This window comes from Symphalangus syndactylus, chromosome 9, assembly GCF_028878055.3.
Source record: "Symphalangus syndactylus isolate Jambi chromosome 9, NHGRI_mSymSyn1-v2.1_pri, whole genome shotgun sequence".
Lineage (NCBI taxonomy): Eukaryota > Metazoa > Chordata > Mammalia > Primates > Hylobatidae > Symphalangus > Symphalangus syndactylus.
The window spans coordinates 9826440-9851114 of NC_072431.2; the positions used below are offsets into that span (position 1 = coordinate 9826440).

A 24675-nucleotide genomic window follows, 5' to 3' on the forward strand; every position below is an offset into this window, starting at 1 on the left:
TTTCACTGCCAACTGCTATAGTGAGATCATACCCCTCACTGTCAGTACTCTGACCCCACTAAGACAGCGTTCATCCATCAACTCTCATGTCCTCATTTCCCTAGTCCATCACTGTAACTATTAAGTCTCAATTCTCTTTTTTCCGGTTTGTCCTGCACTGGCTAAGTGCCAACCCTGGTTAAATTTAACTCTACATTCCTGTACCTGACAGCTGAAAATGGCTGGAGCAAAACACACAACGATGTTGACTTATTTTAAATTTGACATCAAACCTTAAATGGGCTGTCAGTATTGCCCCATTAGTCCTGGTACATTTCACTTGTCAATCTATTCTCTGACTTTCCTGGAAGAGTAACTCACTTTTTCTGTCCTAAAACCTCCAGACCTTCTCATTCCCATTTCATTGAGAACTTCATGATAATCCCATCAGAAAATCTCCCTGCTGCTGTTTTCACATACTCTGCTTTTTTCCTTCTATTAAAATGGATGAACAATTTATGCTCCTTTTCAGGGCCCATTCATTTCTTTTTACCTTAGGTGGTAAGGACATTGCCCTTTCAATTGTCCCTTCAATTTTTTTTTTCTGGATTCTTCTCATTAACATATAAACATGTTGAAACATGGCCTGCATTTTTTAAAAGCATGCAAACAAAGGCCCATGTTTCCTTTATCCCCTGTCCAACTCCAGCTGCTACACCACTTTTTGTTTCCCTTATATAGCAAGACATTTTGAAAGAGGTCTGTGTATTCATGGTTTTAAGTTCTCCATTCCTTCTTGAACATGTTTCACTTTGGACTATACATAAAATATCCACTATTTTAGGAATGTTACCCTTTCCAAGTTCACCAGTCATCTCCATAACACCAAATCCAGTGACAAATTCTAATTTCTTTTTTTTTTTTTTTTTTTTTTTTGAGACAGAGTCTTGCCCTTGTCGCCCAGGCTAGAGTGCAGTGGCACGATCTTGGCTCACTGTAACCTCTGCCTCCCGGGTTCAAGTGATTCTCCTGCTTCAGCCTCCCGAGTAGCTGGGATTACAGGCACACGCCACACCACACCCTGCTAATTTTTGTATTTTTAGTAGAGACGGGTTTTCACCATGTTGGTCATTCTGGTCTCAAACTCCTGACCTCAAGTGATCCGCCCGCCTCAGCTTCCCAAAGTATTAGGATTATAGGCATGAGCCAGCGCGCCAGGCTGACTGATTCTTATTATTTCTGTGTTTTTTTTTTTTTTTGAGATGGAGTCTTGCTCTGTTGCCAGGCTGGAGTGCAGTGGCGTGATCTTGGCTCACTGCAATCTCTCTCTCTGAGGTTCAAGTGATTCTCCTGCCTCAGCCTCCAGAGTAGCTGGGACTACAAGCACACGCCACCACACCCAGCTAATTTTTTTGTATTTTTAGTAGAGATGGAGTTTCATCATGTTGGCCAGGCTGGTCTCGAATTCCTGACTTCAGGTGATCCACCCGCCTCAGCCTCCCAAAGTGCTGTGATTACAGGCATGAGCACCGCGCCCAGCCTCTTATTTCTTATTCTCAGTTTCTCACGAAGGTTTAATGCAGTGAATCAAAATGTCCTTTTTTTTTTTTTTTTTTTTTGAGATATGAAATCTTGCTCTCGTACCCCAGGCTGAAGTGCAATGGCGTGATCTCGGCTCACTGTAACCTCCACCCCCTGGGTTCAAGCGATTCTCTTGCCTCAGCCTCCCGAGTAGCTGGGATTACAGGCGTCTGCCACCACGCCCAGCTAATTTTTGTATTTTTAGTAGAGATGGGGTTTCACCATGTTGGCCAGGCTGGTCTCGAACTCCTGACTTCAGGTGATCCACCCGCCTTGGCCTCCCAAAGTGCTGGGATTACAGGTGTAAGCACCATGTGCGGCCTTTTTTTTTTTTTTTTTTTGAGACGGAGTCTTGCTCTGTCGCCCAGGCTGGAGTGCAATGGTACAATCTTGGCTGACTGCAACCTCCGCCTCCCGATTCAAGTGATTCTCCTGCCTCAGACTCCTGAGTAGCTGGGATTACAGGTGCCCGCCACCAAGCCCAGCTACTTTTTGTATTTTTGATAGAGACGGGGTTTCACCATGTTGGCCAGGCTGGTCTCGAACTCCTGACTGCAGGTAATCCACCCGCCTTGGCCTCCCAAAGTGTTGGGATTACAGGTGTGAGCCACCACGCCTGGCCCCAAAATGTCTTTCTACAGAAGTGTTATGCTTTATATTTTGTATTCCAGGATCTTTCCTGATTTTCTGCTACATTGCTGGCCATCTCAGTCCTCTTTGCTATTTCCTCTTCCTTTCCCCAGAATCAGTCCTAAAAATGTTGGAATTACTGCACATCAGCCCTAGAAATGTTTCTCTACCTGCATGCACTCTCTAGGCTGTATTTCCGGTGTCATAGTTTTAAATTCCATCTCTATGCTGATAGCTCTCCAGTGTGTTTCCAGCACAAATATTCTTCTCAACTCCACATTCACATGCAGTTGTCTATATGACTTTTCTGTTGATATCAGATAGGCATCTCAAATTTAAAATGTGAGAAAACGTGAGATTCTTATTGTTGATTTCTTTACCGTACCTTCTCCATTGTCCTGTATTAGTACATGGTAATACAATTGGCCCCAGTATTTAGGCAAAATTTTAGATTTATCTTGAACTCTTGTTTCTCTCTCATGCTCCACATCCAAACCATGAAGAAATCCCATTGGCTCTGCTCTCCTGAATGTGGCCTTTTCTCACGGTTCAACCACTACCTCCTAGTCCAGGGATGACTGTCATAGCCTAGTGGTCTCCCTGCTTCCAGTATTGCTTTTCCCCTTTTTCAGTCTGTTTTCCAGACAGAAGCTAAAATCTTCATATAGTCTCGTCTCTACCCAACAGTCCCTTAAAATATCAAATTTTGTCATTCTGTTCAGAATCCTCCAGTAACTTGTCATCTCAATAGAAAACACTAAACCTTTACCATGGTTTACGGAGCTGTACTTAGTTAATCCTGGAGATCTCCAGCCTCACCACTTATTCCCTCTCACTTACTCCTTTCAAATTGTGCCTTCCATGCTGCCTACCTGGGTCTTTGCGCTGACTCTGTGCTTAGAAGAATCTTCTTGCTGATATCCACGTGACTCATTCCTCACTTTATTCAGTTCTCTCTTCCATGACGTTCCCTGACTGTTTTGTCTTAAAAAGCACCTCATTTATCTAATGCCTTTTATTCATTTTTCATGATAATTATCACCACCTTACATTTTCATATTTGTTTAGATGCCATCATCCTGCTTGCCTCCACCCCCGACCCCAACACACACACAAGAATGTTGGACCTAAGAGGGGCAGCTGTTTACTTTCTCACTGAATCTCTACTATCTAAAAGTGTGTAGAACTCAACAAATATTTGTTGAATGAATAATGAATGAACATTTTGATATATAAGCAGCATAATAGCATGGTACAGGATTATTATCTCCATCTGACTGGTGCATTGATATGTCTCAGGTAGTTCCAAATGTGGGAGAAGGCAAAAGGTATTATTTACTGCTGCTTCCCCAAGTCCTACCTACAATTTTTTACTTTTTTCAGAAAGAAACATTTAAAAGGGGCTTAAAAACAGAAGCCATGTCTGTGCCTTGGGTGAGGTGAGGGTAAGACAAGATGGTGGATCCCCTCGCCGTTACTACTGAGACCCATGGCTTATAAACAAGCCTGCTTATAATTTTTTATTTTTATGTATTTACTTTTTGAGACAGGGTCTTGTTGCATCACCTGTTGAGGCTCACTGTAGCCTCGACCTCCCAAGCTCAAGTGATCTTCTCACCTCTGCCTCTCCAGTAGCTGGGACTACAGGTGTGTACCACCACACCCAGCTAATTTTTTAACTTTTTTGTGGAATCTTACTATGTTGCCCAGGCTGGTCTTGAACTCCTAGGCTCAAACAGTTCTCCGACTTGGCCTCCCAAAGTTCTGGGATTACAGGTTTAAGCAACTGTCGCCAGCCATCACCTATAATTTTTTAAATCAACATAATCAACATGTGCCATAACAAAGACTGTCCCATTTTAATGTCTTTTCCTGACTCAGTATAAAACTGCAACTGGAGAATTTGTTTTTATTTGTAAATGTGTAACTTTACCTATAAAGTAAATTGCCACTCAAAATGATTATTCCATTAATTTTCACTTTTTTTCTCATCAGAAGTAGTTCAGTCTTAAGTTTTATGAAATTTATATTCAAGAATTTCTTTGCATAGATTGTCATAAAATGTTTTCCATTGGAATGATATTTTACTTGTAGTAAGATAATTAAGAGTTCTCTGAGCTATTCAGATGTTTACTTTGGAATAAAATGCTGTTAAATCTAGATTACCAGCAGTTACCTTTTTAGTTTGTAGAAAATTGGAATACAGGTCTAAACTTTACAAAAAAAAAAAAAAAACAATTTTTTAAGGACAAAACATAGCTGACTCCTTTTCACTCTAAGTTACTGGGCTTTTTGCAGGACTTGGTGTTTTAACCTGTACCTTGGGATTTTACATGCTTTTTTTCCCCACCAGTTGAGATTTGGTGATAGAGTATTTGAGGTATAATTGCTTCTTGATTGTAGGACAGATGCAGTACAACCTGAATTCAGTCTTTTCTGTTTCATTGTATACAAGAATTTTACCTATTGCTATTTCGGATAGAATGTGAATCTTACATCGATGGCACTAAGGAATATTTGGATTACTTATACAAGTTTTTTCTTTTAATGTAAGTTAATTTTGTAATGCTTGTGCTGCAAGTAATAGAGGAAATATGTTCTTTGTTTTATACTTGATTAGGTAGTTCAGCTACAGGAATGGATGATTAAAAGCATCAATAATAATACTGCTATATGTGTAGAAGGAAAATTGATGTAAGTATACTATTTCAGTATTCTTTTAATAAAACTTTAGTTATGTGTAAGCACTTAAGAGGTGATGCATGAGAAATAGCTCCACAAAACAAAGACCTAACAAGGTTATGAACTGAAGGCAAAAAAGTAAAATTACGGTGCAGGTCCTAGCCATGTTGATTGCTACCAGCTTTCTTGTGTTTTCATGTTTACTCAAGTTTTTCTTAAAATAGTGACAGTTCAAATTTGTATAGTTGTTTTTTTTTTCTGAGGTGCTAATAAGTGGACTGGTATTATCTGCTTAATTATATATGATCAGTTAATATTTACTACATGCATTTCAGTCCAGATTCTCACATCTAAATTGGGACAACCAGATATAAATTACTGATCCAGAAAAGGAATCAAAATTACGTAAAACTTTGCCATACAGCTACATATTAAGTAATCATTGGCACTTTCTGGTTCTCCCTAAAGTGAGAGCATCACCAGGTAAGTGGGCTTTACCTAGTTCTGCTACTCTGTTAGCACCGTTTCCTATTCTTCAAGACCAGTTTCTTAGTGCTACAAATACTCGTAATAAAAGGTTATAACTTCTCCAGCCTGGGTGACAGAGCAAGACTGTGTCTCAAAAAAAAAAAAAGTTGTTATTACTGTTTAAGGTACTTATATGTAAGTTTATAAGTGAATATGTAAAATCTGTATTGTCCATTCTTTATCTGTCTGCTTTGTGCCCATTTCCTTACTATTAAAGATGCAGTGTAGATTGCCTTTGTTGGAATTCCATTGCTGCTGCTTACTATCTGTATTACCTGGGCAAGTTATTTATCCCCTGTCAGTCTCAGTTTCTTCATCTGTGCAATATGGATAACTGTGTTACTTACCTAGTTAGTTGTGCTGAGGATTAAATGAAAGGCTAGAGAACAGTGCTTTTAGAGTGTTATTTAAATGTTTCTTAAGTAAATAAAAGAGAATTGAAGAGAAGTAATACTGTATTAAGGTATAATGTGTGAATTTAACCCCAGCTGACCAAAGAAAAGTAACTTGATTTCCTTATTCGTCATGCTTATCATTAGTATGTTTATTATTATTAGTTATCTGATGAATGGGACAGTGTTCATCATTTATCTAATACATCTTCATATTTTTTCTGTTTCATATTTATTCTTTAAAGAAATATGAAGAATAGATTTATGGGTCAATGATTTGATACGGTAATTTCTTTTTTCCCCACTTAAACCTCTTTTGGTACCTTCCAAAATGAAGGGTAAAAACATTTGGCTGTATATCGAGGGTGAAAAAACACCAGATTAGCTGCATCCAATTTACTTTCTGCATAAAAGCTAACACAGTATAGACCCTGAAGGAGAGGAACAGGGAGATCATTCTTTGGAAACTTAGCATCAGTTAAGCTGAAGCTGCAAGTATTTATTGCCAGCATCAGATACTGAGACAAGGCCTCTGCTCCCTTACTAATAATATTTTGTAGGCGGGACATGGTTTGGCTACAGTATAGTTTTTTTGGTACATGATCTGAGGATTACAATAGCCAAGCAGTTGAGTTCTGCTGTAATGTTTGGCCCTCAAATATTTTGTAATTAGACTAATAACATTCTTAGTGTTGCTGTGGCTAAAGTGTAAAATCATTTTCTGTTAGAAATTTCTATATGAATATTTTGACCTTACCGAAACTATTTTTTTTTCCTAGAGACATCACTAACATATATTGGCACAGTAATGTAATTATAGAGCGGATTGAGCACAACAAACTTAGGACTATATCAGGCAACATTTATATATTAAAAGGCATGATAGACCAAATTTCCATGAAAGAAGCAGGTAAATGACTGTCATTATTGATAAGTTATTTTAAGAAGTAAAGCAGTTAACCATGTTTCTCACAGTAATACACATTTTTTCAACTTTTTAATTAATGTTTTTAAGTTATGAATAAATCAAAACAACTGATATTATATAAAACTTGTATAAAATTGGTAATTTTTTTTCTGATTCTTATCACTCTTATTGACAATTTCTAATAAGTTATGTGTTTTTTTTTTTTTTTTTTTGAAGATGGAGTCTTGTTCTGTCACCCAGGCTGGAGTGTAGTGGCACAGTCTTGGCTCACTGCAACCTCCATCTCTGGGATTCAAGTGATTGTCCTGCCTCAGCCTCCTGAGTAGCAGGGAATGCAGGTGCCTGCCACCACGCCCAGCTAATTTTTGTATTTTTAGTAGAGACGCGGTTTCACCAGGCTGGTCCTGTGCATGACCACTTCCAACATGGCACAAAAAAATGATGCAATAGCAACTGCAGGTAGCTGTGGATAAATAAGCCTGGAACAACACCTGTGGTTTCCTGTGTCCAGTCCTTTTCATGCACAGGATCCACATATGCCCCCAGGGAATGGATACAGAAGTGTTAAGAGGCCTGGGGTTGGTTTTTTTTTTTTTTTTTTTTTTGGGAGATGGAGTCTTGCTCTGTCGCCCAGGCTGCAGTGTAGTGGTGTGATCTCAGCTCACTGCAGCCTCCACCTCCTAAGTTCAAGCGATTATTCGTGCCTCAGCCTCCCAAGTAGCTGGGACTACAGGAGGGTGCCACAATGTCCAGCTGATTTTTGAGACAGGGTGTCACCATGTTGGCCAGGCTGGTCTTGAACTTGTGACCTCAGGTGATCCACCCACCTCAGCCTCCCAAAGTGCTGGGATTACTGGCGTGAGCCACTTTGCCCAGCCTAATTTGTGTGAGTTTTAAAATATCAAATGAAATACTCCTTATTTACAAGGAATGATGTTATAAGAATATAATTTAACTCCCTGATTCCTCTCTTTGTTGAACCTACCTGGCACCACCCCAGTCCTGGTGTAACCTGATTTTCCACCTATGCCTTGCACACAGCTGAATATAACTGGAGAAAAACACATCCAAGTAGTCTAAATTTATGTTTACTAGCAACAAGTTACAGTACCTTAGTGGTTTCTTGGTGCTGCTTGGTATCCTACCATGTTTCCCTAATTCATTCACTCTCCCATCCTTCCTGATGACTCCTTCATATTTTGACAAATCTCCAATACCTCCTCCTTTTTACCCTCTCTCAGCTAGACAAAGTAGGGGAGAGGGCAGAGCACCTGAGCGAGAGGAACAATCAGAAGGGTATTTACCGTATCTACTCACCTGCTTGGATTAGCATCTGCTTTTGTTATGGATGAACTAGCATGTTGCTGTCTATATCAGCCTCTCCATTTGTACACTAGCTCTCATTTTCTCTTTTACTCAAGGACGTTATTCCAGTAACACTCCCTTCTCCTGTTTGTTTGTTTTTTTAATTTCTCTTTTAACCACATTTCTCCTTTTAGCCAGTATTGCTCTCATTTATAGCAAAACAACTCACATAGTTTGTTTATATTTACTTCTGTAAATCTAATTTCTCTTGAATTTTCTTTCTTTTTCTTGAATTCTCTTTAACCTCCAGTTCTTCACCAAAACAACCTGTATCAAAGTCACCAGTGGCCTCCACATTGCTACATTCAGTATACACTTTGAACAGAGTTAATCATACTTACCTTTTTGAAATACCTTACTTAGCTTCTCTAATACCATATTCCAATTTTCATGCTGCCTGACTGCCTGTTCCTTCTTAGTTTGTGTATTTCTCCATTTTTTCTAATAATGGGGTACCTTGGGGCTCTTTCTATTAATACACTGCGTGGTGTGCTGATTCCTTTTAGTCATTAAATATAATTTATATGATGATGAATGCCAATTTTATATCTCAAACCAAGACCTCTCCCCTTAGTACCCAATTCATTATCCACCTGCTTATTTGACATCTCCACTAGGATGTCTGTAGGCATTTCAAACTTAATATATCTAAAACCTGATCTTCTCCCTTAAATTTGCTTAACCTATATTCTTCCCCATCTTTCCATGTGTCCAGTAGCCAGAATTCTTGGAGGCATCCTTAAATTCTCAGTTTCTCTCATACCCACATCAGTGTGTGTGTGTCAGTACATCCTATTAATATATCTCCAAAATATATCCCAAACTCAGACCTCTGCAGCATCGCTGTAGTCCAGACTTTCCTCATAATTTGTCTGGATCATTACAGTGGCCTCCTAACTGGTCTCATTCTTTCTCCCCTTGCTCTTCCATAGGCTCTTCTCAAAATAGCAGTTTGCTTTAGCAGTCTCGTCCTGCTTTAGCAGTCTCGTTAAAGTAAATTAGATCCTGTAGCTCCTCTGCTTGGAATCTTTCCATAGCTTCTCATCTTGTCCAAAGTAAATGGCCAGTTCTATAAAATGACTCTAAGGCCTTATATTATAATCTGTCATGCTTCCTACTGCCTCTGTTACCCATCTGAGTGGCCTCCCAAGTTCTAACCCCCCCTTATGCCACTTCAAGTATGCTAGACTCCTAATTGTTTCAAACAGGCCAGGTATACTCTTGCCTTTCCCGTTATGTTTTGTTTCCAGTATTCTAACCCCATATTGCCACATAGCTCAATCACTTTGTTCAAATGATGCTATTTCATTGAAGACTTCCCTGATTATCCTTTTTTAAATTGCTATTCACCCCTCTACTCCCCCATGAACATATCGATACACTTGTCCACCGTCCCTGCATAACCGTCTAACAAACAAGGTGTTGTACTTACTGGTTAGCTTTTTTTTTTCCACATTAGAAGGCAAGTTCCATGAAGATAGGAGTTTTTGTCTGCTTTGTTTACTGCTGAATTCTGAATATCTATAATAGTACCTGGTGCATATTAAGCAATAAGTGCATATTTCTTGAATGATATAATGAATTAATGATATCTCTTTAAAATTCTAGGCTTTTAAATACTTTTTGTTGTTGTTGTTTATCCTTAAATAGGATATCCAAATTATCTCATAAGGAAATTTATGTTTGGATTTCCAGAAAATTGGAAAGAGCACATTGATAATTTTCTGAAACAATTAAGGTAAAATGTTGTTTTATGTTTTTAGAAGTCAACTTTATTGAGATATAATTTACATTTAATTATGTGTGTGCCACCATGTCCAGCTAATTTTTGTATTTTTAATAAGAGATGGGGTTTCGTCATGTTGGCCAGGCTGGTCTCGAACTCCTGGCTGCAAGTGATCCGCCTGTCTCAGCTTCCCAAAGTGTTGGGATTACAGGCGTGAGCCACTGTGCCTGGCCTGAGGTACAATTTACATTTAATTAAATGCACCTATTTTAGGTATTTGTTTGTTTGAAATGCTAGTTTTTTTTTTTTTTGAGATGGAATCTCACTCTGTCGTCCAGGCTGGAGTGTAGTGGCGCAATCTCAGCTCACTGCAAGCTCCGCCTCTCGGGTTCACGCCATTCTCCTGCCTCGGCCTCCCGAGTAGCTGGGACTACAGGCGCCCGCCACCACGCCCAGCTAATTTTTTTGTATTTTTAGTAGAGATGGGGTTTCACCATGTTAGCCAGGATGGTCTCGATCTCCTGACCTTGTGATCCACCCGCCTCGGCCTCCCAAAGTGCTGGGATTACAGGCCTGAGCCACTGCGCCCGTCCGAAATGCCAGTTTTGAAGTTTGCTTTGGTCTGTGAAGTGTTTCAGAAGCAATAACATTTTACTAGAACTTCTATGGTATTTAGTAAATCTCAAAGGAAAATAAAACTTTTGACATATGTCAAAGAGTAATTCTTAGTCATTTACTCTTCAAAAGGCATGCAGTTATTAAATACTAATGTGCAGTTCTTCCTCCTTTTTTTCATTCATTTTCTCAGTAGTTATGGAGTGTCTGCTACTTTACAGACACTATAGTTGATGCTGGTGAAACAAAGAAGAATTTGATTTATTCTTGCCCTTGTGGAGCTCATAGGGGATACAGACTTTAAACTTAATCATAGCACAAATATAATAATTGGTAACGGGGGCTGGCAGTTTTTTTCTGTAAAAGGCATATTCTGTAAAGATAATATTCTTGCAGGTATATTGCCTCTATTGCAGCTATTCAACTCTGCCTTGGTAGCAGAAGAGCAGCCATAGATAGTATACACATGAATTAGCATGGCAGTGTTTTAATAAACTTCATTTATAAAAACAGGCAACTGGCAGTTGTCCTGTAGTTTTCCTATAATATCAGTTTAAGTAGGAATTATAAGAGCATATAGTAGGAAGCAGTTTGGAGATCATATTTGAGTCCTCTGACTTAAGATGTTACACCTCAGTTCTTTGTGAAGGAAGAGAGTGAAAGCCATGAAGGATTAATAATGAAAGATTAAAGATACCCTGCCTGGGTGGAAAGAGCTTTATGTGAGGGGTTTTTATTTATTTATGAAGATTTGTTTCGTTTTGTTTTTTTGAGAATCAGTATTAAGGAAAAATAATATAATTCTTTTTAAAGGGCTGGTGAAAAGAACAGGGAAAAGACCAAACAAAAACAGAAAACTGGAAGATCTGTCCGTGACATAAGGAAATCAATGAAGAATGATGCACGAGAAAACCAAATAGATACCGTTCAAAGAGCCACCACCACTTACGATTTTGATTGTGATAACTTGGGTATGTTTTGTCTTTACTTCTCTGTTTGTACCTACATGGTCTCCATTGTTTATGATTTATAATGTGTATAGTATAGTATTCTTTGACTTATACTGCCCCGACATTCCTGCTTCTTCACTACTAAATGAGAAGTAACTATAATACAGATTAATCATGGTCAGGATTCAGCTTGCTTCATCAAATACCACCTTTGGCTGGGCCCAGTGACTTATGCCTGTAATCCCAGCACTTTGGGAGGCTGAAGCGCAAGGATCGCTTGAGCTCAGGAGTTTGAGACCAGCCTGGATAACATGACAAAACCCGTCTCTACTAAAAGTCAAAAAAATTAGCCACACATGGTAGTGCATGCCTGTGTTCCCATCTTCTTGAGAGGCTAAAGTGGGAGGATCGCTTGAGCTCAGATGGTTGAGGCTGCAATGAACCGTGTTTGTGCTACTAGACTCCAGTTTGGGCATCAGAGTGAGGCACTGTCTCAAAAAATAATAATAATAATTACCTTTTTATTAATCAGAACACCAAAGAACACTGGTAAACATATTAATGAAAGATGATTGTTCTTTTAATTTCCTTGACCGAAAGTATTTAAGCTGCCAACCTACCGCAAACCTCTATTGTAAAGACATATATTATTTTTGTACTAAATTTCATTCCTACAAATAGGCAAAATCTGTTTCCTTTCATGGAAGAAATGGAATTCAAGAAAATGGTTTTCTTGAATGACCATTGCTGTAAGGATAGATTGCAGAAATGTTCTTTTTTTCTCTCTTTTTTAATAAGGAGACCAACTTGCCAGAGTAGAACTGTTTTGTATCAGCTCTTTGCCAACACTATAATCTGCCTCACTTGTATAAAAATGTATGAACATTATATAAAAATGTATGAACATTAACTTACAGCTCTTTCTAAACAATATAGATGAGTAAAAGTTACTAAAATATGTTGTAAACATTTCCGCTGATTTTGCCTTAACCTTGTAACTAAGAGCTTTACAGAACTTCCAAAATTTGAAAGAGTTCAGGAATCCTTCTGCCAAAAACATAGCACCATACTGGATATAAATGTACCTGTATCCTATTCTAACCACTCCCCAACCCCCATTTGAACTTCCACCCTTGAAACTTTGCTTATCCTTTCTAATGCAGAGAAAGGAATACGTTAAATATGTAGATGACTGCTTCCCCAGAGCTAGCAAAAAGTCACTTAACATTGCACTAGTTCCTTCTCAACCCTTCCTCTTTTTATCAAAAGTCATCCTGTTTTCCCTAAATTAGGCATATTGCCTATTGTTATTGCTGGAGCATCTTGAGTATGCCGGAAGCCCAAGCTTGGGGCTCCGGCTCCGGCACCTGCTCTCTATTTTTACTCCTAAAACAAGAAAATCCTTGACAGTATATCTCACTTTTTTAATCATTTGTTAGTCTTTAGTCTTGGTTCTTATCTCTTCCTGTACCCCATTTCACTTAGAGCCAGCACTTATTAGGGATTTGATCTTAATTGCAAATATTATCAGTAAAGTATTTAACAAAGCTAGTGGCAAGAGAAATGAATACAAATTTAAAAGACTAAAGTTGGTAAACTATTTTACATACCAGCTGTCCATAGGAAAATCACTCAGCATTTTTTTTTTTTTTTTTTTTTGAGACGGGGTCTTGCTCTGTCTCCCAGGCTGGAATACAGTGGTGCAATCATTGCTCACTGCAGCCTCAACCTCCTTGGTTCAAGTGATCCTCCCACCTCAGCCTCCAGAGTAGCTGGGACTACAGGCATACAGTACTGCACCTGCCTTGTTTTTTATTTCTTGTAGAGATGGGATCCTACTATGTTGCCCAGGCTGGTCTCCTACTCCTGGCCTCAAGCAGTCCTCCCACCTTGGCCTCCAGAAGTGCTAGGATTATAGACATGAAGCATTGCACCTGGTGTCAACATTTTTAAAGTGCTTTCCATGAACCCTGGTCTATTAAGTTTTAGGAACTTAGAGATGAATAAGGCATGATTCCCCCCACCCCCAGGGATCTTAGTTTAGGGGCAAATATTAATGTATTCTGTTATGATTGCTTCATTTTTCTAGTGCAATTCATTAAATCTTTGTTTAATGAAACTGTTAGACACTATCTTCATATCACATAAGTTATTTTTAGTGGTGGTTGGGGCTGTTATTGATTTTTTTATTATCATTGCACTTTGCATGAAAAAAACAAAACCACATCTAACATTATATAGCTAAGGTTATGTAAAGGTACCAACCTGTGTTAATTTAAGATAATGTAATTTTATGTATGTGTTTTAATGATTTGCCTAAAAAGTACTTGTGTATCATAGTATTATTCTTAAAGCACTTTATCTCTGTTATTACACTTACCAGAGTATATGATAAGTGACCTATCATAATAGAAGCCTCCTTCATTGTATGGTAATATTTTCAAGAGCAAGGACTAGTCAGTACATGTTTAAAGTATAGCTTCTAGAAAAATAACAAAAATGTTTTTATACTTTTTATGAATCTGTTTTAACTTACCTAGAATTCCAGCTTAGTAACTGTTTGTTGAGCATATATTATATACTGTATGATTTAGTTTTGCTCAAAATTTTAATTACAGAAATTTAGTTATACATTGGAGTACGTAAACTAGTTGAAACATAATTGTACATACATGAAGAAATAGAAGAACAGTTACTAGCTTTCTATTTAGTTGATGTGCAGTTAGGATGAACAGGAATTTTTATTTACAGAATGGATTGACCTTACTATTCTGTCTTTAGATGTGACAAAGGAGATCTAAAACAGATGGTCGTGAATGATGTGGCTGTCTAGGCTTTTTAAATTTTTTTTGAAAGAAAAAAGTGATTCAAATAAAATATAGCCCTATACAGAGTGATTCTTTCCAAATAAAATTGCTTTATATCCTAGTGAAATTATAACAAATATTTATGACAGAGGGATTAGACAGATTATCATTATTATTTCTGAGACAGGGTGTTGCTCTGTCACCCAGGCCGGAGTACAGTGGCACAATCATGGCTCACTGCAGCCTCGACCTCCCTGGCTCAAGTGATCCTCCTACCTCAGGCTCCCAAGTATCTGGGACTATAGGCTTGCACCAACCTTTTATTTTTTGTAGAATCAGCGTATCGCTATTTTGCCTAGGCTAGTCTTGAACTCCTGGGCTCAAGCAATCCTCCTTCCTCGGCCTCCCAGAGTGCTGGGATTACAGGCGTGTGCCACCACACCTAGTGTCAAAGTTAATTCTTCACGTAGAAAAGTAGCTTCCTTTTTATATAACCATTTATTGAAATCTCCATCTTTGTATTCATAGAACTGAAGAGTAATAAGCACAGTGAGTCGCCAGGAGCTACAGAATTAAACATGTGCCACAGTAATTGTCAAAATAAACCAACATTAAAGTTCCCAGATGACCAAATAAACAATACTATTCAAAATGGAGGAGGAGATGACTTACCTAATCAGGTAAGGCTTTATTGTACACTGTATAGTTCAAGTTAATATTTAGAGGGGTGATTTACTACTGAAAAGGTTTGGGACCATATCAGGGACATGAGTTCTGTTTTTTTTTTTCTTTTGACATGGAGTCTCCCTCTGTTGCCCAGGCTGGAGTGCAGGGGTATGATCTGGGCTTATTGCACCCTCTGCCTCCTGGGTTCAAGTGATTCTCCTGCCTCAACCTCCACCTCCTGGGTTCGAGTGATTCTCCTGCCTCAGCTTCCTGAGTAGCTGGGACTACAGGCATGCGCCACCACGCCTGGCTAATTTTTGTATTTTTAGTAGAAACGGGGTTTCACCATATTGGCCAGGCTGGTCTCGAACTCCTGACCTTGTGATTCACCCACCTCTGCCTCCCAAAGTGCTGGGATTACAGTCGTGAGCCACCGCGCCCGGCCATGAGTTCTGTTTTTCAAGTATCAGCTTTTCATTAACTTGGGGACTGAATGTCTTGATATTTATTTTCCCTGTCTCTCAATGAAAAAATGCAGGCAACAATAAAAGTTTTAGCTTTTAGAGTAAAGCTTAAATAAAGCATATTTTAAAAAGCACTTGAAAAACCACAAAGTATTAAATTAATATAGAAAATATGTCGGATAATGGATTCCCAGATGTTGGTCGTAGCGCTCAAGGTCTGGCAGGTGAGTTTCTGGATGTGTCCACTAATGAAATCTGTGGAACTGTAAGTACCTAGGAATTTGTATGCTTGATGCATACTACGAAAATGCTTCAGATTATGTTTTGGTAGTAGTTTTAAAATAAAACCTAGGTATCTTTTTGTTTTGAAGGAATTAATTGGAAAACAAGAATATAAAATGTCTTCAAAGAAACTAAAAATTGGTGAAAGAACAAATGAAAGGATAATAAAAAGTCAGAAGCAAGGTAATATATCTTTAATGGTTTTTTAATGATAAGCAGAAAGCTACTATTTGAAATGTTTTTAATATGATGAAACTGATCTTGTAAACTTGCTCATGTAAAATGGCAAATTATTTAATGTTTTTAAATGTTTGGTTTTGTTATTTTTACATAAGATGATTTTCATAATAAAATAGCCCTTTTAAAAACCACCTATACTTACAGGTTTGCCTTCTTTAATCTAGGTACTAAAATATTTGTTTAGATCACAAAATTATATATCATTTAAAATATGCTTACAGGAATGTGTAAAGAGTGAATCCTTTTATGAACTTAGTACAATAATTTAGTTTTAAGTGTGGATTTTCAGAGTGATTTAATTGGAATCCTGCATGCCATAATTTAGAGGCTTTCCTCTAAACGTTAGCAAGTTTACAATTTCATGTTGAGCTAACTCCATTAGCTTTATAGCATTTTTTGTGTTTTATTTCCTCTTATAAGTGAAAAGAAGTGAAAGTGAAGAACATTTATTTGTTTGAAGAAGATAGGAAAGCAGTGCTACTTATACTTCCGAGTTCATACTCGCTTTAAGTATCCAAGATAGCTGGATCTTTATTAAATAATTTATTAAAATTAATAAATACTCTGAATGGAAATATTGTTCAAAATTATAATGTTGAAAATTTTCAAATTCCCAGTTGAACATTGGAATTGGATTTACATGAGTAGTTAGAAGAAAATACTTTTCTCATAATTTGAAGATATATGATGCCAGTGGGAAATCTTGTAGACACTTTCTGAATTATTTTGATTAGTACCTTTTTCCACGGGTTGTAATTTAGAGGCTTCTTTTCTCCCCAGCATTCAATATTATCTATCAGTGTCATTTTGTCAGTCATCTTGTAAACAATGGCACATAATATGTGGAGGTTGTTGTAGTATGTTTCTGTGACAGTGGGATGATTTGCAGTTTGTATGTATTTCTAATTACCGTTGGATAGTTTCAGTTAGTTTGACTTCTCATTACTTAGGTTTTGAATTGGTGAATTTTTCTCATTTTAATTTGCTTTCTTTAGTGAGAAGGTATAATAAGATTCTCAGGTTGTTCTATTTTGCTTGTTTTGTACTTCATAGTGTTTGGGGGGATTCATTTTGAGTGTGTTTCTATGACCACCATTGGCAATGAAAGTGGAACCATGCAGATGGAGTTCCATGTCCTCCTAACTAGCCCAGCTCATATAATACTTAGTAAGGTTTCAGTGACTCTACTGGTTTTCTTATATCTTCTGAATATTTTACTTCCAGGGCTTTGATTTAACAAGTATTTACTTATTGCCTACTGTGTATGTGAAAGGCTCTGTACTAACTCCAGCAAAAAAAAATCAAACCATACAGATAAAGTTCTAACCATTAATTATTTTTTCCAGTCTGATTGAAAGACAAGTGTGCAATTATAATACATGTCTCACTGTCAAACATGGCATTATTTAAAGTATTCTGGAAACTTGAAGGAGAGCTTTCATTCAGTATAGGGAATGTGTACAAGTTTGTACACTAGGTGGGTTAGAGAATAAAATCGAAGCAGGTAGTGATTTTGTTTATAGATGAATGAAGAACATTTTCAAAGCAGAGTGGACAACATTAATAAAAGTGGAGAACCAAGAAAATCTGAGAAATAGCAAGTGGTGTGGTTCTGAACATAGAATATAGTTGAGATTTTGACAACAGTGAGAGATTGGAACTATGTGGAAGGCCAGGCAGAGGAGCTTATTTATATGTCTACTAAAAGACTGAGAAATCACTGTCAGGTTTGTATAAACAATAGTATATGTTTACAGTTGAAGGGGCAATGGTCTGAATAGACCTGGGCTTCAGAAAGATTAATATGACAGGTGAGTGTACAGTGTAGCTCGTGGATAAAAATAGTATCTTTTATTTGTGAAAATATATTTTCTGTGCTTATATTTGTTTATAGCTAATTTGAGATTTTGGCCTTTGGTTTTGTCTTATGAAATTAAAGAGACAACTGAAGAACTGGATGTATCCATTGATATTCTAACCTCAAGGGAACAGTTTTTCTCAGATGAAGAAAGAAAATACGTGGCCATCAATCAGAAGAAAGCTTATATTTTAGTAACACCACTTAAATCTAGAAAAGCGATAGAGCAAAGATGCATGAGGTATAATCTGTCCTCTGGCACCATTAAAGCAGTAACAGATTTTGTAATACCAGAGTGTCAAAAAGAAAGTCCCATCAGCAAGTCCACGGGGACTTTAGAAAATACATTTGAAGGTCATAAAAGTAAAAACAAGGAAGATTGCGATGAACGTGACTTACTTACTGTCAATCAGAAAATGAAAATATCTAACCTTGGAAAGGAACAAATGCTCACCTCTGACTTTAAGAAAAATACCAGACTATTACCAAAGCTGAAGAAAATAGAAAATCAGGTAGCTATGTCATTTTATAAGCATCAGTCCTCACCAGATTTGTCAAGTGAAGAAAGTGAAACAGAAAAGGAAATTAAAAGGAAAGCTGAAGTTAAGAAAACCAAAGCAGGAAACACCAAAGAAGCAGTGGTTCACCTGAGAAAGAGCACAAGAACCACAAGTAATATTCCAGTGATTTTGGAACCTGAAACTGAAGAAAGTGAAAATGAATTTTATATCAAACAAAAGAAAGCTAGACCTTCCGTCAAAGAAACTCTTCAGAAGTCTGGTGTTAGGAAAGAGTTTCCAATTACTGAGGCAGTAGGATCTGATGAGACAAATAGGCATCCCTTAGAATGCTTACCTGGTTTAATTCAGGATAAGGAATGGAATGAGAAGGAGTTACAGAGACTTCATTGGTAAGTAGTTAGATTTCATTCTGAAATATCTACAGAGCAGCCACAAGACAGTTAAAGACATAAGAACAGCAATAAGGGGTTAACATGGAAGATGTCATAAAAAAAAAAAATGGGAAAAATTACAGTTTGTACAGGGAATAGAGATAGAATACAGATAACTTCTAGTGGTATTTTTATGGTCATCTCTAATATGAGGAAAGTATGAGGAAAGCCTAAGATGAGGAAAGTAGAAGTGACCTCCTTTCATTCCCATGTAATATTTCAAGATAGCCAAAGAGTACTCTCTCAACGTAGCTTCATATTTTAAGAAATGTGTTTTTTTTGTTTTTTGTTTTGTTTTGTTTTGTTTGAGACAGAGTCTCGCTCTGTTGCCCAGTCTGGAGTGCACTGTCACAATCCTGGTCACTGCAACCTCTGCCTCCCGGGTTTAAGCGATTCTCCTGCCTCAGCCTCCTGAGTAGCTGGGACTACAGACGCCCACCACCACGCCCGGCTAATTTTTTGTATTTTTAGTAGAGACAGGGTTTCACCATGTTAGCCAGGATGGTCTCGATCTCCTGACCTCGTGATCCGCCCGCCTCGGCCTCCCAAAGTGCAGGGATTACAGGCTTGAGCCACCGCGCCCGGCTTCTTTTATTTTATTTTTATTTTTTTTTCTTTTTGGAGATAGAGTCTCACTCTGTCACCCAGGCTGGAGTGCAGTGGTACGATCTCAGCTCACTGCAACCTCCGCCTCCTGGGTTTAAGCAATTCTCCTGCCTCAGCCTCCCAAGTAGCTGGGATTACAGGTGTGAGCCACCATATCCAGCTAGTTTTTGTATTTTTAGTGGAGTTAAGGTTTCATCATGTTGGCCAGGCTGGTCTGGAACTCCTGACCTCAAGTGATTCAGCCGCCTTGGCCTCCCAAAATGCTAGGATTACAGGTGTGAGCCACCAGCCCAGCCAGATATTCTTAACTGAACAAAAATGAAAATATATCAAAATTTGCAGGATGGGCTTAGGAGTTCATAAACAACTTTAAAGGGTTGCTATGCCAAGCTCCTCCCTCTCCCTGATTTCTGTCATACTTTCTACATAAACAAATGAGGGTGCATTCTTTCAGTGGACTACTAAGCAGTAAAAAGGAAGAACTATTGATACATACAACAACCTGGTTGAATTTCAAAGGCATATTGAGTGAAAAAAGCCAACTCAAAGGGTTATACACTATATGATTCCATTTATATGACATTCTGGAAAAGTGTGCTACACACTTTTAAATGACCAGATTTCACGAGAACTCATTATCAGAAGGATGGTACCAAGAGGGATGGTGCTAAATCATTCATGAGGAATCTACCTCCGTTAACCAATCACCTCCCGCTAGGCCCCACTTCCAATACTGGAGATTACATTTCAATATGAGTCTTGGGTAGGGACACATATTTAAACTATATCAATAAATAAGAATTATTTAAGCCAAGACAAATGGACCTTAGAATAGCATACACAAAAGTATAAAGAAAGAGGGCATATTTGGAAATAAAGAATGGGTGTGGGGTATGTGCCTGTAGTGCCAACCACTAAGGAGGCGGCGTCAGGGGGATCGCCTGAGCCCAGAAGTTGGAGGCCACATTGAGCTATGATAATGCCTGGCACTCCTGCGTGCGCGACAGACTGAGACCCTGTCTCTTTAAAAAAAAAAAAAGAAAGAAAAATAAAGAAGGCTAGAATGAATCAAATACTGAAAGTTGACCAAAGAGCAGTACAAGATGAGACTAGAGAGTCGGGCAAGGAACAATACAGCGTTACACTAAGGATTTGGGGTTTTATGCTAATAATGAAACAAGTTTTAAACATGGTGTGATATGTTTAAGTTTGTCTTTTTAAATTATCTGGAATAACCTAGAGGAGATGTGTTAAGTACTAATTTCTTATTAAATACATTATTATTTGTGTTATGTATTGTAAAATAGTTCTTTTAGACAGTCGTAGATTTAGAAATTAGCCACACACACAAATAGAGAAGCTTGAGTTCCCAAGTCCTTCTAGTTTTTCACTTTAGAACACCTGTGGAATGATTATGTAAAAGAATTCATTAACAAGTATTTAATGCTCCTAAGTATTCTCCTTTTCTGCATGGAATAATATGCTGTGGTCAGCTGGTAACTGTTCACAAGAGCTGACTGTTAAATTTTGGAGAATTTTACAAATTGAGTATTAAAGTCATTAAAAATTAAATTATATAAACTTAAATTATTTAAAACAAAGATAATGCTTAAAACTCATTACTTCCTAATTATTTTACATTTTATTATATATGCTGTTGAGACTCTTCATCTCTATGGTATGGTGGAAATACTATATAATTGTGTGCCATCACACGTGTTTTATCAACTCCACAGTCAGTGACATGTTGGTAGCTTGACATCAACCACAATGGGAGTATTTACCCTATGAAAGTCATCAGACTTTATAAATCAGGACTGTTTAACCCCAAGAGAGCTGATTAAAAATTTTCCCACATACTGATACATGAAACCTGTATCTATTAATTGGAATCCAAGTAGAAATAAAAATATTTTGCCAAAGAAACAGATTAAAAATAAAGACTTGGCCGGGCGTGGTGGCTCACGCTTGTAATCCCAGCACTTTGGGAGGCTGAGGCGGGCGGATCACGAGGTCAGGAGATCGAGACCATGGTGAAACCCCGTCTCTACTAAAAATCCAAAAAAAATTAGCTGGGCGTGGTGGCGGGCGCCTGTAGTCCCAGCTACTCAGAGAGGCTGAGGCAGGAGAATGGCCTGAACCCGGGAGGCAGAGCTTGCAGTGAGCCGAGATCGCGCCACTGCACTCCAGCCTGGGCGACAGAGCGAGACTCCATCTCAAAAAAAAAAATACAAATACAAGTAAAAATAAATAATAAATAAAAATAAAGACTTGGTATAGTTGAAATGACATTGTTAATAATACTTTTAGGCTAATTGATGAGTTACATAGATGTTTTCTCGCTAAATTGCCAGTCTAACCACAATGTGTAAAATCTTTCTGGGGAGAGTGGGGGTGGTAACATGTATACCAGATTCTAAATCATTTACAAAGGAACTTGTAGAATGTAACTCAAATGTTAAATTAGGGACTTCCTTATAGTTTTCTCTATTTCAATTTTCATTTTCCTTAATTAAGAGAGCATGTATCTAAAATACTGAGTTCTACAAAGTATAGTAGAATGAAAGCAAGCATAACACTTTTTAATAGCTTATAACCTAGACTGTATAAGAGAACTAAGAGCTTATTGTCCAATATACTTAGCACCAGTAAGATTTAAGGTAACAGTGTAGAAAATTTGGTCATGCCAAAGTCTCCTAAAAAACCATATGATCAATTAGTTGGACTTAGAAAAAAAATGTTGAAAGGCTGAGGGTCATTTTTCAGGCTTAATAAAACACATCAAAATACTTAGAAGACATCTACTAGATAGGTAAAATTACATCTTCATATTTTAAGCACTAGGGTAAGTTATTGAAGGGAGGGAATAATATCTTTCTTAATTGTTATCCAGAATGATTTTGATAAAACTGATTCCTTCATCTCAGTAAATCTCATCAATTCAGTGGTATGCTTTTAAGAGGTTGTCATTGGTTTGAATTTCTTATTCTTTAATTGGTTTTGATCTTCCATAGTGCTTTTGCATCTCTTCCAAAGCACAAACCTGGTTTCTGGTCAGATGTAGCTGTGGCTGTAGGTTCTCGATCTGCTGAAGAATGCCAGAGGAAATACATGGAAAATCCCAGAGGAAAAGGATCCCAGAAACATGTCACTAAGAAGAAGCCAGCCAATTCCAAAGGCCAAAATGGTAACCTTTGTAGTAAATAGTTTTTTTCCTAGTACTCAGTGTTGATTTCTGATCACTGAAATCAGATATATTTTATATTTATCCATGAATATTAATAGGTATTTTCTTAAAATATTAAAGCTAGAAAGAATTTCAGAAATCATCTGTTTAATTTTTAAGTCTTACCTAGGTCTCTACTTCCATCAGTAGTAGTTTAGTAGCCTTGTGCTTTGAGTTTTAGGAATTCTGCAGTTAGATTCAGAGATTTCAATATCTGAATTATTGTTCTAAGGGTTTAATTAAAGACCACTTGGGTCAGATCCCCAAGTAATTTATGAGAAAGCTCAGAAAATATTCATTTTCATAATCCCATGGTTACATACTCTTGTTCATGAGTACTAGTAAAAGGTTGATTATGCCAGAGAATTTCTATAATAAGCATTAGTGAGAACCCAGTACCCTGTCATAATTCAATAAGGTTTATATATTTTGGCAAAATCAATAAATTAGGCCTTCAGCAAGAGGCAATGTAGAGGCAATCATTCTTGCAGTGTAAAGATCTTTTTGGCCAGGCACGGTAGCTCATGCCTGTAATCCCAGCACTTTGGGGAGGCCGAGGTGGACCGATTACTTGAGCTCACAAGTTCAAGACCAGCCTGGACAACGTGGCGAAACCCCATCTCTACAAAAAAAAAAAAAAAGAGAAGATCTTTTTAACCTCACCCTGCCTAATCTTAGCTTCTTCATGAGTATCATATGGGCTAATCATATTGCACAAATCCCAGATCCCAGTGTAGAAATAATCGTTTGTTCTCTAGGAGACCTGTAAAATAACAGGCTAAGTTTTCTTTCTTTCTTTTTCCTTTATCTACATCTGTATTTTTTTAGAGATGGGGTCTCACTATATTGTCCAGGCAGGTCTTGAACTCCTGGGCTCAAGCATTCCTCCTGCCTTGGCCTCCCAAGGTACTGGGGTTACAGGGATGAGCCACTGAGCCTGGCCAAGGCTGAGTTTTTTTTTTTTAACATTAATGCACAATTTAGACTCTGCAAAGGTTGTTAACTTTATAGAGCAGTTACTATAAATAACCAAATCCCTATCAAAATGGTTTTTTGACTCTTAAGGCAAGAGAGGTGATGCTGATCAGAAACAAACTGTTAAGATAACTGCCAAAGTGGGAACTCTTAAAAGGAAGCAACAGATGAGGGAATTTCTGGAACACTTGCCAAAAGATGACCATGATGATTTTTTCAGTACAACACCTTTACAGCATCAAAGAATACTGGTAAGAGGCATGAAATCATTGTTTTCCTTATCCGTATTGACTTTTGTATCTTTCGCTTTTATGTATGGTAGTGTTCGCCACTAATATTTAGGCCAAGGATCAGTAGCCTCCCTAGACATGATCACAGTCTTAGGCAAACAGTGTGCTGATATATGCCATTCTTACTAGTTTCTAGAGTCTGCACTTCGGTTGGTTCAAAGGTAATGTTTGTAGAACCAAACAGTAAAAGTAAACCTAGAATTAGGCAAAACATATATATTTAAAGTTTAATATACTACCAAGCAAACTTTTTTTAAAGGTGATAAAAGATAGTGTATATAATTGAAAGGAGGGATTAAGTGATAGTAGCACAGTATTAAAAGATTTGAATGTATGAAAGAATTTTTGTCATATGAAGAGTAGAATAACTAAAAATTTCAGGGATTGGAGTAAAATATTCACAGCACATACAACCAAGCTAGTAGTATCTGTAATATGAACAACTCATTCAAATGTTACTGGAATAACAAAAAGTACCAAGATCACAGGAAAAGTGTGAATAAGAAGAAATTCAAAAGGCTGAATAAACACTTGGGGAAGTGGTCATTTTAGTTAGTAATCCAAGAAAGTAAAGTAAATTATATATATGTACTTTCTGAATTATAGAATCTTTTAAAAAAGATAAGTTAAAATATCCACTGCTAACAGAAGCAATGGTGATACTGATACAGTCATACATTAGTGGGCATACAAATTGAATTGTACCTTTTAGTAAGAAAGCATTATGGCAATATATTATAAAAGCCATAAAGATTTATTCTATTCTTGAGAGTTTATCCTAAGAAATCCAAAAGCCCAAAATCTTTGCACAATATTTATTGCAGTTTTATCTTTATAGCAAAAAACTGGAAACAATCTATATATCCAGTAAAGATGTTTTTCATAAACACAGTGAAATACAATACAAATATTAAATGCACATTTAAGACTTTC

General features: G+C 37.4%; 1 protein-coding gene across 6 annotated transcripts in view; it reads left to right on the forward strand.

Moving 5' to 3' along the window:
• Window positions 1-24675, forward strand: part of MIS18BP1 (MIS18 binding protein 1) — a 51046-nt gene that overhangs the window by 13756 nt on the left and 12615 nt on the right. For 3 of the 6 annotated variants that reach the window (XM_063609265.1, XM_055291431.2, XM_055291433.2), the window contains 9 exons: window positions 4811-4884; window positions 6572-6702; window positions 9736-9823; window positions 11240-11397; window positions 14712-14863; window positions 15685-15778; window positions 17775-18603; window positions 22266-22438; window positions 23543-23703. In XM_063609265.1, the coding sequence (XP_063465335.1) occupies window positions 4811-4884; window positions 6572-6702; window positions 9736-9823; window positions 11240-11397; window positions 14712-14863; window positions 15685-15778; window positions 17775-18603; window positions 22266-22438; window positions 23543-23703 (1860 nt within the window). The remainder of the gene's footprint in view (window positions 1-4810; window positions 4885-6571; window positions 6703-9735; window positions 9824-11239; window positions 11398-14711; window positions 14864-15684; window positions 15779-17774; window positions 18604-22265; window positions 22439-23542; window positions 23704-24675) is intronic. The other 3 variants (XM_055291432.2, XM_063609268.1, XM_063609266.1) reach the window with 1 other exon arrangement.